This window comes from Manacus vitellinus, unplaced genomic scaffold (genome assembly GCF_001715985.3).
Source record: "Manacus vitellinus isolate BGI_N305 unplaced genomic scaffold, ASM171598v3 scaffold_105_pilon, whole genome shotgun sequence".
Taxonomy (NCBI): Eukaryota; Metazoa; Chordata; class Aves; order Passeriformes; family Pipridae; genus Manacus; species Manacus vitellinus.
In genome coordinates, this window is record NW_021938824.1 from 781,735 (window position 1) to 794,489 (window position 12,755).

The 12,755-nt window shown below is 54.1% G+C and overlaps 2 protein-coding genes across 2 annotated transcripts in view; one reads left to right on the top strand and one right to left on the bottom strand.

The window, feature by feature from the left end:
- Positions 1 to 5,610: 5,610 nt before the first annotated feature.
- On the bottom strand, positions 5,611 to 8,573 carry LOC115307897. The gene is made up of 5 exons (XM_029963979.1): positions 8,477 to 8,573; positions 8,279 to 8,383; positions 6,870 to 6,962; positions 6,017 to 6,350; positions 5,611 to 5,714 (listed from the first exon to the last, which is right to left on the bottom strand). Exons 1-5 carry the CDS (start codon positions 8,571 to 8,573, stop codon positions 5,630 to 5,632), a joined length of 714 nt encoding a protein of 237 aa, XP_029819839.1. The 3' UTR covers positions 5,611 to 5,629.
- Positions 8,572 to 12,755, top strand: part of LOC103761271 (steroid 21-hydroxylase-like) — a 26,538-nt gene continuing 22,354 nt past the window's right edge. The window contains exons 1-3 of the mRNA XM_029963980.1: positions 8,572 to 8,677; positions 11,294 to 11,389; positions 11,605 to 11,778. Coding sequence (XP_029819840.1) covers positions 8,572 to 8,677; positions 11,294 to 11,389; positions 11,605 to 11,778 — 376 coding nt within the window. The remainder of the gene's footprint in view (positions 8,678 to 11,293; positions 11,390 to 11,604; positions 11,779 to 12,755) is intronic.

Consider the following 12,755-nt stretch of genomic DNA (forward strand, 5'->3'; position numbering starts at 1 on the left):
GGGGCTGCAGTTCCCACTCCGAACCTCCGGGTGGCGCCGGAGCTCCGCCGCCGCTGTAGCTGTTTCGGGGCTCGGGGGGAGCCATCAGGACCCATCAGGCTTCGTGGACTGACAGGGATCCATCTGGAGCAGATTCCGCACAAGTTCAGGGTCGACTGGAAGCTGATCATTCTCACAGCTCAGGGCACTGGGACCCTCTTAGTCTGCCATCCGTGTTGAAGACAGAGGCAAAGAAAAAATTAAACATCCCTGCCTTGCCTCTGTCCCTGTTTATGGGGTGACCAGACTCATCCTGGAACAGGAATATGTAATTTCTGTGCTGGCTTTTGCTACTGATGTATTTAAAAAAGCCCTTTTTGTCATCCTGCACAGTATTGGCAACTTCAGCTCCAGCTGAGCTTTGGCCACACGAATTTTCTCCCCACAGCGGTGAGCAGTTTCTCTGTTGTCATCCCACATCACCTGACCTCGCTCCCCTTGGGCATACAGCTTCCTTTCTTTGCCTTTGCTCCAGAAGTCGTGATAGGTTTGCCTTCTTCCAGAAGAAGATCCCTGCTCAGGAGGTCCTGCTCAGCCAAGATTTCTGCTGCACCTGCTTGACTTCTGACATTTGGGAATTGCTGCTCCTGTGTCCTTAGAAGGTGGTGACTAAAAAAAAAGTGGCCAGCACTGATGGACCCCAGCACCCTCAGAAACATTTTCCCAGTTCCCTGAGCAGCCTGAAGTCTGCTCTCCTCATATCCAGGGTTGAAATTTTGTGGCACTTTTCCTGGTGTCACCAGAGATTTTAAACTTGGTGGCTTCATGATTGCTGTGGCCACAATGGCTTCTAAGTGCCACTTCACCCATGAGACCCTCTCTGGTAACAAGGAACAAATCCTGGAGGGCACCTCTGCAAGTCAGCTCCGTGAGTACCTGTACAACAAGGTCATTGTCCAGGGACTTTAGGAATCCTCTGGACCTATTTGTGCCAGCTGTGTGGTGTTCCCAGTTTAACATCTGGAAAGGTGAAGTCTCCCATAAGGACAAAGGCAGTTGATTTGGAGGTGTCATTCAATGGTCTCATCACTGGGTGGTCTATAGTAGACTCCCACAGTGACACCTGCATTATTTGTTTGTCCCTTAATCCTTACCCAGGACATCCCAACCCCTCTAATCCATACACCACCTCCCCCTACTCACCTGCCCTGCCTTCCCCTCCCAGAGGAACTTGGGCAAGAAAACTGTTGCAAGAGGGGAAAAAGACTTTGCAGCCCCAAACTCCTCCAGTCAGCTCTCTGAGCAGCTTTGCATCTCCTGGAGACAGGTCAGTGCCTGATATCTCCCTGAGACTCCTAGCCATCTCTGGAGGAAGTCTTTTGTCCTTTCTCAGAAGGAACCAAAAAGGCTGAAAGAGAGAAATAAACAGAGAAAGGTTTGGGTTTGAAGGGACTTTCGAAGATTGTCTGGTCTACCCTTCCACCTGCCACCAGGTAGTACACCTTCCACTATCCCAGGTTGCTCCAAGCCCTGTCCAACCTGGCCTTGAACACTTTCAGGAATGTGGCAGCCACAGCTTCTTTGGGCAACCTGTGCCAGGGCCTCACCACCCTCACCATAAAACATTTCTTCCTTATGTCCGATCTTACCCTGCTCTCTGGCAGTGTACAGCCCTCACCCATAGTCTTGGCACTGCCGACCCTGGTAAAAAGTCTCTCTGTGCCTTTCCCATAAGCCCCTTTGTACACTGAAAGGTCACAACAAGGTCTCTCAGAGCCTTCTCTACTCCGAACTGGACACCCTTAGATTTCTTTGGGTTCCTGCATAGGAGAGAGGCTCCAGCCCTGGGATCATTTTCAAGGCCTCCTCTGGACCTGCTCTGACAGGTCCAGGTCTTATTTGCACTGGGGCCCCCAGAGCTGGATGTGGGCTCCAGGTGGGATCTCCAGAGAATGGAATAGAGAGGGAGAATCCCTTCCCATCTAAAACTCAGCACCATATGGGCCACTAGGAGGAAAATTCAGTCCCTCCCTGACTAAACCAGAACAAAGGGTCTCTGTCATGGTTAGCAGCAGCTATGTGCTTAGTTCTGACTTTGCATTGTGTGGTGGATTTGGTGGGCACACACCAGAGGTGCTGAGGCTGGTCCCCAGTCCCCTCCCAGGTTATTGTTTGGCTCTGTCATGATATATGGCTTGTATGTGTGTGCTCTTTAGGATAAACCCTTTGCTCCCAAGAGCACACAACCACGGCTCCCCTGACCTACCTCTCCACTGCATCAGCATCTCCTTCTTCCATGTCATGCCATCTACTGCAATTCCTTTCCCCTCCCACCTCTGTGACAGCCACTTCCTCTGGACACTCCCCGTATCACAATATCCCTGTAGCCTGTTCCCTGGAATATCAACCCTCTGCTGCAACACTATTAAAAAGCCACCAACAGTAAAATTTTGAGCCCAAAGCTTAATTTCAAAGGCCAAAACATTATTTTTGATTATTTTTCAGATCCAACCCCGAGCTGCATCGCAAACTCTTGTTTATACATGTCCTAGTTAGAACAGCTGGGACCAATTCATCACTGGATGGGTGTAACCCAAAACTGTGTATTCTATAGCCTTCCATGCCATTTCCCAGAAACTGTTATCAACAGAGCATTTACACCCTCTGCCCAGAGCAGCCTGACTCCTCAGGCTATAAACTAGGCGTTAAGAGGCCTGTGAGATAGGAAGATTTTCCTGTCCTCACACCCTTTTATGGAATTCCCCGCTCTGAGGGAAGGACTGAGCATTCCTGCCTGAACTGGAGAATATATAAACTTGGAGTTTTGGAACCTTTTTACCACTCGTGGGATCCAGAGGAAGACTGCAGCTCATTGCTCTCAACTGGACTGCAGCTCACCGCTCTCAACCAGCCTGAGACCACCACACTCAACTGGACTGCAATCACCACTTTTGACCAGACTGCAGCAGCTCTCCCACCAGCAGGTTTTTCCCCTCTCCCTTTACTTTGGACTCAGGGGGGACCCAAGGAACACCACTTTGTTCATGCCCCAGGATGCTGGGTTATACATTTGGGTTTTGTGGGTTAAGACCAATTGTTTGTTTGTATAATTGTACTTATTGTATTATTTTATTAAATTGTTATTCTGACTTATAATCTCTCTTTTGAGTTGAGTTCATTTCCCCTGCTGGTTAACTTTTAAACCAGCACAATACAATGCAGTCTCAAAGTAGGGAGAGCAGCAACACTTTTAACTCCCTCTTAACTCTACATCCCTGAGGTGTTGCTGCCATCACTGCTGGGCTCAGCCTTGGCCAGTGATGGGTCTCTCCACAGGAATGATGGTGGACCTGGGATGAGACTGGAGATGAGAGACAGGAGGGTTCATGTCCCTAGGGGGGTTGGGGACCTGGGGTGGGAACAGGACCCCGTAACAGGGCTGGGATTGGTGTCTCCAGAGGGGGCTGCAGCTGGTGCCCAGGGATGGGGGGCTGCTGTGTCTGGGGACAATGGGGCTGGGGGTGGGAATGGGCCCCTCTGATGTCACTGGGTCTGGGACTGATGTCCCCAAAGGGAATCAGGAACTCGGAATGGGGAGCTGAGGGGGGGCTGACAGCCCTGGGGGTGTTTGGGACCTGGGATGGGGCTGGGATTGATGTTCTCAGAGGTGTTTGGGACAGGGATGAGGCTGATGGCCCTGGAGGCTATGGGGACCCCCATGGTACCTGGAATGGGATCCCATGGTGGGACTGGGGGTGGAACTCATGTTCTCAGACCATGCTAGGTCTGGAGGGGATGTCCCTGGGGATGCCAGGTTTGGGGATGGCTTTATGACTCCACAGTGGGCCTGGGTTTGTGTCCCTGGGGGGGCCAAGCGTGGGGACTGAGGGGTGCTGGGGGTGGGCCCCATCCTGGGTTTGCTGCCAGTACAATCCAGTCGATTGTGCTGCTGATCTTTATTTAAACGCTCCTGCAAATATTCTGCTGGCTTCTGCCCGGCTGTTGGGGCGCTCAGAGCCGGCTCTCGAAGCTGCGAGGCGCCTGCGGAGAGAGGAAGCTGCTGAGGCCCCACCACGGCCGGGGGTGCAGGGTGGGTGTGAGGGTGTGGAGCAGCACTGGGTGCCCCGAGGGGTGTGGGCACCCGGCTGCACAGGGGAGCTGTGGGCACAGAGAGCTCTGGGCAGAAAACGGGGCACCAGCTCACAGCACAAATCTCTGCTGAGTTTGGGCAGTGGCAAACTGGGCACCCAGAGCACCTTAGCTCAGAAAACCCCATGGCTGCTCTGGCTGATAGCAGCCATCCAATACCAGTTTGGCAACTCCCCCCAGGCCCACCAACTCACTTTCTCCTCTTCCTCCACAAGTGGAATACACAACACAGCACCATCCCCAGCAGCATTGAGCCCAGGACAGCCACGATGCCTTCTATGCAGTACGTCTGGAAGGTATCAGCACCCACAGAGTTTGGGTCTGCCCTGCCCACCACAGCGTTTGGATCTGTCCTGCCATCCACAGTGTTTGGGTCTGTCCTGCCATCAACAGCATTTGGATCTGCCCTGCCCACCACAGCAATTGGGTCTGTCCTGCCWTCCACAAGGTTTGGGTCTGCCTTGCCCACCACAGCGCTGGTGAATCTTCTGCCATCCACGGCGCTGTTGAGGCTGAGGCTGTTCACACCTGGAGGAACAATTGTGCACATCAATGTGCCCTGACATTGCCAGAAAATGTTCTTTCCCACTTTGTTGGCATGTCTGAATGAGGGAATATCCTGGGTGGCAACATTTCTGTGGCTTCAGTAGAAGCCAAGGAAANATTGTATTATTTTATTAAATTGTTATTCTGACTTATAATCTCTCTTTTGAGTTGAGTTCATTTCCCCTGCTGGTTAACTTTTAAACCAGCACAATACAATGCAGTCTCAAAGTAGGGAGAGCAGCAACACTTTTAACTCCCTCTTAACTCTACATCCCTGAGGTGTTGCTGCCATCACTGCTGGGCTCAGCCTTGGCCAGTGATGGGTCTCTCCACAGGAATGATGGTGGACCTGGGATGAGACTGGAGATGAGAGACAGGAGGGTTCATGTCCCTAGGGGGGTTGGGGACCTGGGGTGGGAACAGGACCCCGTAACAGGGCTGGGATTGGTGTCTCCAGAGGGGGCTGCAGCTGGTGCCCAGGGATGGGGGGCTGCTGTGTCTGGGGACAATGGGGCTGGGGGTGGGAATGGGCCCCTCTGATGTCACTGGGTCTGGGACTGATGTCCCCAAAGGGAATCAGGAACTCGGAATGGGGAGCTGAGGGGGGGCTGACAGCCCTGGGGGTGTTTGGGACCTGGGATGGGGCTGGGATTGATGTTCTCAGAGGTGTTTGGGACAGGGATGAGGCTGATGGCCCTGGAGGCTATGGGGACCCCCATGGTACCTGGAATGGGATCCCATGGTGGGACTGGGGGTGGAACTCATGTTCTCAGACCATGCTAGGTCTGGAGGGGATGTCCCTGGGGATGCCAGGTTTGGGGATGGCTTTATGACTCCACAGTGGGCCTGGGTTTGTGTCCCTGGGGGGGCCAAGCGTGGGGACTGAGGGGTGCTGGGGGTGGGCCCCATCCTGGGTTTGCTGCCAGTACAATCCAGTCGATTGTGCTGCTGATCTTTATTTAAACGCTCCTGCAAATATTCTGCTGGCTTCTGCCCGGCTGTTGGGGCGCTCAGAGCCGGCTCTCGAAGCTGCGAGGCGCCTGCGGAGAGAGGAAGCTGCTGAGGCCCCGCCACGGCCGGGGGTGCAGGGTGGGTGTGAGGGTGTGAAGCAGCACTGGGTGCCCCGAGGGGTGTGGGCACCCGGCTGCACAGGGGAGCTGTGGGCACAGAGAGCTCTGGGCAGAAAACGGGGCACCAGCTCACAGCACAAATCTCTGCTGAGTTTGGGCAGTGGCAAACTGGGCACCCAGAGCACCTTAGCTCAGAAAACCCCATGGCTGCTCTGGCTGATAGCAGCCATCCAATACCAGTTTGGCAACTCCCCCCAGGCCCACCAACTCACTTTCTCCTCTTCCTCCACAAGTGGAATACACAACACAGCACCATCCCCAGCAGCATTGAGCCCAGGACAGCCACGATGCCTTCTATGCAGTACGTCTGGAAGGTATCAGCACCCACAGAGTTTGGGTCTGCCCTGCCCACCACAGCGTTTGGATCTGTCCTGCCATCCACAGTGTTTGGGTCTGTCCTGCCATCAACAGCATTTGGATCTGCCCTGCCCACCACAGCAATTGGGTCTGTCCTGCCATCCACAAGGTTTGGGTCTGCCTTGCCCACCACAGCGCTGGTGAATCTTCTGCCATCCACGGCGCTGTTGAGGCTGAGGCTGTTCACACCTGGAGGAACAATTGTGCACATCAATGTGCCCTGACATTGCCAGAAAATGTTCTTTCCCACTTTGTTGGCATGTCTGAATGAGGGAATATCCTGGGTGGCAACATTTCTGTGGCTTCAGTAGAAGCCAAGGAAACTCCCAAAGGCCTTGCAAGTCCATGCTCTCCAGAGCCTCTCTCTCTCTCTCTCCTCTCAGCTTCGCTTGCAGTCTGGAGTGGCCACAGTCCAGTTCTCCCAGTGTCTGGCTTTGCTCCCCATTCCTGAGGATCCTTCACATTTGCCCACAATTTTTCTTGCACTCTGGCCAGGGATGGTCTGACTGGGGCAGCCATAGTCCCTGGGACTCAGCTGGAGCCACAACTGGCAGCAGAGATTCTGGACCATCCTTGCAGCTCGCCAACACCTGCAGGGTCCCTGCAGTGAGGCTCTGAGGTGTGGGCTGGGGAGGCTATGGCATGTCCCTACATTTATCCAAAACCTCTGCTGCCCCACTGTGCCGGTTAGGAGTGACCTGTACCCACCTCGTGCTATTGTCTTCAGCTGTCCAAGGATTTCATGTAGCACTTTGGATGTGTCCTGGGAAGATTGTCCCCTTCCATCTTGATACTCTGGACCTTAATGGAAAGAATAAAGTTACATTTCTGCCCCAGCAAACCCTGGAAGCAGCACTCAGGCTGTGCAGTCAGTTAGGACTGACTCGTGACCCTCTCCAGCGCAGGGTCCAGCCAAGAAGCAGGAAAAGCCCTTCCTGTGCCCACAGCTGCAACCAGACCCCCCATGAGGAGCTCCTGTCACACCTTGGGGCACCCTCTGTCCTGACTGAATAGCAGAACAGGAGAGGGGATCATGGAACAACATGGTACACCCGGGCTTTGCTCCCCATTCCTGTGGATCCTTCACATCTGTCCACAATTTCTCTTGCAGGCGCTCACCTTCCCTTTCCAGGCTTGGTGGGTGCTGCCTTGATGGACACTCTCTCTGACCGTGGGGGACACATTGTCCCCCAGACAGGACTCAGGGGGCCAGATGGAGAGCAAGGAGGGACCAATTGTCCCTTGGAGTGAGATGGACAAAACCCATCCCCTTGGAATGAGGTGGACAAAACCCCTCCTTGTGTCAGGGAGGGCCACCCCCAGCTCTCCCTCCACAGCCCAGCACCCACACTCTGAGGGGACACACTCGGGCCCTCAGGAGACACCTGAACCTCGCTCTCTCTCGCTGCCCTTTCTCCAGCATGGGCAGCGCTTGCCTGCTCCCAGTTTTCAGGTCTTGTCTCCCATGTATGGCCCCTGGCAGGACTGCCCAGTGCCTGGATAATGTGGAAAACATTCCTCTAGCCCAGAGTGGGGGCCTTCCCCAGGACTCGCCAGAACTGCCAAGGATCAGGGAAAGGTAAAGCCTCAGCATGGGTCAGGCACAGAGGCTGCAGGAGGACGGTGCAGGGTCCCCCCAAGCCATGCTGGACTCAACAGTGCAGCCCTTTGGACCCCAGTTCCCAGGAGGGATCCCCTCTGTTGAGCCAGGGCCTCCAGGGCCTCCTGGCAAGCTCTGGGATGCAGATGCCGCAGGAAGGACATTCAATCCAGTCGCATTTCCTGTGATCTGCTGAGTGGGGTCCAGGTGACCTAGTTCCCAAAAGGGCAAAGTTGTGAAATCCCTGAGAACAGGATGTGGGGGGCAGTGAGCCTCTCCCCACATCCACAGAGGGTCTGAGTGCGTGTTCCTGGCACAGTGACGGCCACAACCTCCCCTGTCCCGAGGTGACAGGGACCCCAGTCGCTCCTGGCTGCTGGCAGAGCTCTGGCTCTCTCCTGACAGAGAGGAGCTGCTGACACGAGGAGCAGCAGCAGCAGCAGCAGCAGCGGGGCAGGGCCTGCAGACACTCGGGATCTCGGCGGATGCTGCCGGGTGGCCGAAGGACAGCGATTACCTGACACTCCTGTTGGCTGAACGGCCCCGGTGTTTTCCCCGGGGACCGGCACTGCCTGATGGTCTTCCTGAGGTGCCTTCTTATCCACAGGCTCACGCTCCAGAGCTTTAGAGAGAAAGTGTGTCAGCTGAATTGCAAGTCCCCATTCCCCATGGGGATCTGCCAGAGCTGGGGCCTGGCCCTGGCCTGCCCACCTACCCACTGCCCATGGTCGCCACGGAGCAGCCCCGACACCCCTGGCTGGCAGGGCCACCAGGAGGAGGATGAGGGCCAGGGTCCACCGCGCCTGCACCATGCTGTCACTGCTGCTGCTGGCACAGCTGGTACTGCTGGAACTGCCACTGCTGGCACTGTCACTGCTCACTGTTGTCACCATCACTGTCACTGCAGGCACTACAGGTACTGCAGGCACTGGCACTGCTGGCACTGTCAGTGCAGGCTCTGCTGACACTGCTGCTGCTCCTGCAGCTGCTGGAGTGATGCCTGTGGCACCTGCCCCACACTGCACATGAATGCCTGGCCTTGTGACTTCATGGTCTGGCTTTGTCATCTCACAGTGGGGCTTTGCTACTGCATGGGAGGCTCCTACCGTCAACATTCCACCATCTCCATGAGAAGCACAACATTTCAAGCTGCTGGGGAGGACTCCCAAGTCACAGAGACCTGCCTGACACACACCTGCCTTCAGCAGGAATCAAACTCTTCAACAAAACACCCAGGAGGAGTCTTGGTCTCCTGCCCAAGCCTTCAGCCACCTCCAGAGGAAGTGAGTACACTCTTGGTGGTGCCCAGGAGGAATCCTGGGAGGTTGCCAGACATGGACTGGCCTCTAACACGGACACAACAGGTACATGACCTACCTGGGGGCATCTGCAGCTACTCCCCACGGCTTCAGTTGCTGCCAGACGAAACCACAACACTCTTGGAGATGCCTGGACAGAGTCCCAGGGAGCCTCCAGGAAAGGACCTGCCTCCAACATGGGCAAAACACTTTGGCTTGCAACCTTGGAGGGGTCTGGGGCTGCTCACAGTGGTGCTGGCTGTTCAAGGATGGACAAAACACATCCAGCTCCTGGTGCTGAGCACAGAAACCAAAGGAGCAATGCAAACGTGTTCCAGAATAAAACTGGTCCCATTCCCTTCCCCCCAGTTGCTCCCTCCTTATCCCAGGCTCTGGGGCTCTTTCCCTGACGTGATGCACAGAATCCTCTCTGCTGACACTGTCATCAAAGCTGTGAAATCACAATTCTGGCCTGTGGCTGAGCTGATGCTTTTGCACGAGGGGCAGCCAGCACGTGTCATGCCTGGTGATCCTGGCACTGGCACTGCTGAGGTATGAGGATGTGAGCAACTGGGGGCTGGGGTGGGAGGTCGGGGCTGTCGGGAACGGGGCTGCCCAGGCACCGCTCTATTGCATGTCCCGTGCCTTGCACACACATCCCCTGTGCCTTGCACACCTGCACCCCACTCCATGCACACCTGCACCCACATCCATATCACACCTGTACCCACATCACACCTGCACCCACATCCATATCACACCTGTACCCATATCCACATCACACCTGTACCCACATCCACATCACACCTGTACCCACATCCACATCACACCTGTACCCATATCCACATCACACCTGTACCCACATCCACATCACACCTGTACCCACATCCACATCACACCTGTACCCACATCCACATCACACCTGTATCCAGCCACATCACACCTGTACCCACCCACATCACACCTGCACCCACATCCATATCACACCTATACCCATATCCACATCACACCTGCAGCCCCTCCATATCACACCTGTACCCACCCACATCACACCTGTACCCACATCCACATCACACCTGCACCCCTCCATATCACACCTGCACCCACATCCATATCACACCTGCACCCACATCCATTGCTCTACTGTACACGCTTTGCCTTGCACCCTGCCCTCCCCCCACCTCCACCAGGCCTGTCAGGCCCCCTACATTGCTCATCTCTGTATCTGCCATCAGAGAACCCCCACCTGGGTCCCCTCCCAGCCCCCCAGGAATGATGACATCACCACACACCTTGTGTGTGTTCATCAAGGTAAACTTTCACTCCAGCCCCACACATTGGCATCTCCTTCTTCCATGTCACAACATCTACTGCAATTCCCTCCCACCACTGTGATAACCCCTTCCTCCAAGCATTCCCTGTATTGCAATACCCACCCCAGCATGTTCCCTGGAATATCAACCATCTATTGCAGTATTATTAAAAAAAAAAAAAGTGAAAACTCAAAATAAAAAAGTTCAAGCCCAAAGTTCAATTTCAATCCCAAAGAATTATTTTTTATTATTTTGCAGATCAAACCTCAAGTTTTCCAAGCACAAACCCCTATTTATATGATGAAGCCTCAAAGTAGGGAGAGCAGCATCCCTTTTAAATACCCAAAACCCACATTTGGGAGACCAGGGTCAATTAAAGGTCCAAACTCACAATTTTGGACTATAAAACCAGACCTAAAAGTTCCCAGATTTATGCTTTAAAGTTCAAAGCCTCATTGAGAGGGCCAAGACCATAATTTTTAAGGCCCAAGGTCTGATCTGGAAGGTCCAAAGCCTCATTTGTAGAGTCAAAATCCTTCTTTTGAGAATTCAAATGCTCCTTTTGGGCCCCATTCCTTTCTTTTTAACTTCCACAGCTGCCCTGTTGGGGATTAAAGGTCCCTTTTTGGGATTTGGGCTGCAATTTGGAGGGCTCAAAGCTTTCTTTTATCCAAAGACCTATTTCCTCATGTCCTTATAAGTAGGGTAGGTCCTAAGCTACTCTGGTGAGAGTGCTTGTCCTGCTCTCTCTATGCTGGTGCATGTGTCCCCTCTGTCACACGTCAGCTCCAACAGTCCGGCTGCTGGGGGCTTCACTACCAGACCTTTTTGGGCAAGCTTGGCTCACCTCCTTAGGCTCTTCCCTTCTGCTCCAGGGGATCCAAATTCACACTCTCAGCTTTTTCAGTGTGGTCCACACAGAGACCCAAATGGAGAACAAGATTGTGATCCTCCAGAAGCCCGTGCTCTGTCTTCCATTAGCCCACAGTCTCCTGGATAATAAGGACAACTTGGCCGGTCAGACAGCAGGTTAAACCCTGGCTGGCTGCAGGGCTGTGGTGAAGGAGGATATTGCATCCCTTTTCTAAAAGCAAACAGCTCCCCCCTGCAGCACAGGTCCGAACCCAGGAAGGCCCCACGTGCTGGGTGATGGTTGTAATATGCAGTTCCTGGGAAATGCCCGTGGCCAGGCCCTAGGGGAGTGCCTCTGTCCCTCTCGCGTGGTTTTCCAGGAAATAAGCAGCTGGAGCCTCTGAATTATGCCAAAGTGGCTGTGGAGGCCTTTGTGTTCCAGAGAAAAGTGGAAGGCTGCATCCTCAGCACTACATCCCTCCTGTCCCACTGCCTGGGGAAGGGGGAGAGGATGGCCTTTGTCCTGAGGGATGTAGAGGGGCTCCTCAGCGAAGGTGGGAGACGGCAAATGAGATTCTACTCTGGTGTCCTGGAGAGGATGACTGGGGAGAGGCTCCAGGAAAGGGTGAGCCTTTTGTTTTTTCCTGTGCTTGGGCAGACCCACAGCAGTTCCCCACCACTGCTGGCAAGTGGTCCACCAGGACATGGTCAGCAGCTCCAGTCAGGTGGGAGCACAGTTCCACCAGTTCTTGCTGCTCTGAACTCCTCCACTCTTGGGCACCTTGGCCACATTGAGGATGTCCTGGCATCTTCACATTTTTCTGCTGCAGGTTCTCCAGCAGCTAGACGTGATGGTATCCTGGGGGAGGCGTGTCCAAGGCACAGGGTACTTGCCGGGGCAGAGGAGCCCAGGGGAGCATGCACCGACATAGGTAACCTTATTGGCTAAAGAAGTCACATGGTGTTAAAGGATAAAACAGCGCAGATTTTAAAATAAAGTCTCTTTGCTCACCATCACACGAAGAGGTGTCTTTCCTTATTATATAAGGATTTTGCGTCTCCTACATATGGCACACCCGAACTTGGGACTTTTTAAACTTATATTAAGTCAGTTTAGATTATCCTGAATCAGGCAAAACACTCGGTAATTCCGTTATCTACTCAATTTTGTGGAGGCGGGAATTTTCACCGAAAAAAACCAAGACGTCTGTAATCGTTGTCTCAGTGGCGTCTGAGAAACAGAAAGTTAGTTTAGGAGCTCCAAAATATTAGAAAAAGTGCACGATACGAGAAGAAGAACGAAGATAAGAAAAAGCCAACAGATCGAAGCGGCCGGAGAGGGCGGATCGGACTCCGACTTATGCCAGAGTGGTGAGTCAAGCTGAAAGGCAGTGGCACACCGCACGCACAAGGACTTCTCCCTAACCGGTGCGGTGCGCCGCAGCTCGGAGACCCGGGTGGCGAAGCACCTTGAAACCGCCAGGGGAAGCCCCGCTGCTTGCCGCGGCTCGGCCGTGCGCCTAAAACATGG

Coding starts and splice junctions, on each gene's coding strand:
- LOC115307897 (XM_029963979.1), bottom strand. CDS start 8,573: ATGGTGCAGGCGCGGTGGACCCTGGCCCTCATCCTCCTCCTGGTGGCC. Junction 8,384..8,476: donor GTGGCGACCATGGGCAGTGG/GTAGGTGGGCAG, acceptor TTCTCTCTAAAG/CTCTGGAGCGTGAGCCTGTG. Junction 6,351..6,869: donor GCTGAAGACAATAGCACGAG/GTGGGTACAGGT, acceptor TTGTTCCTCCAG/GTGTGAACAGCCTCAGCCTC.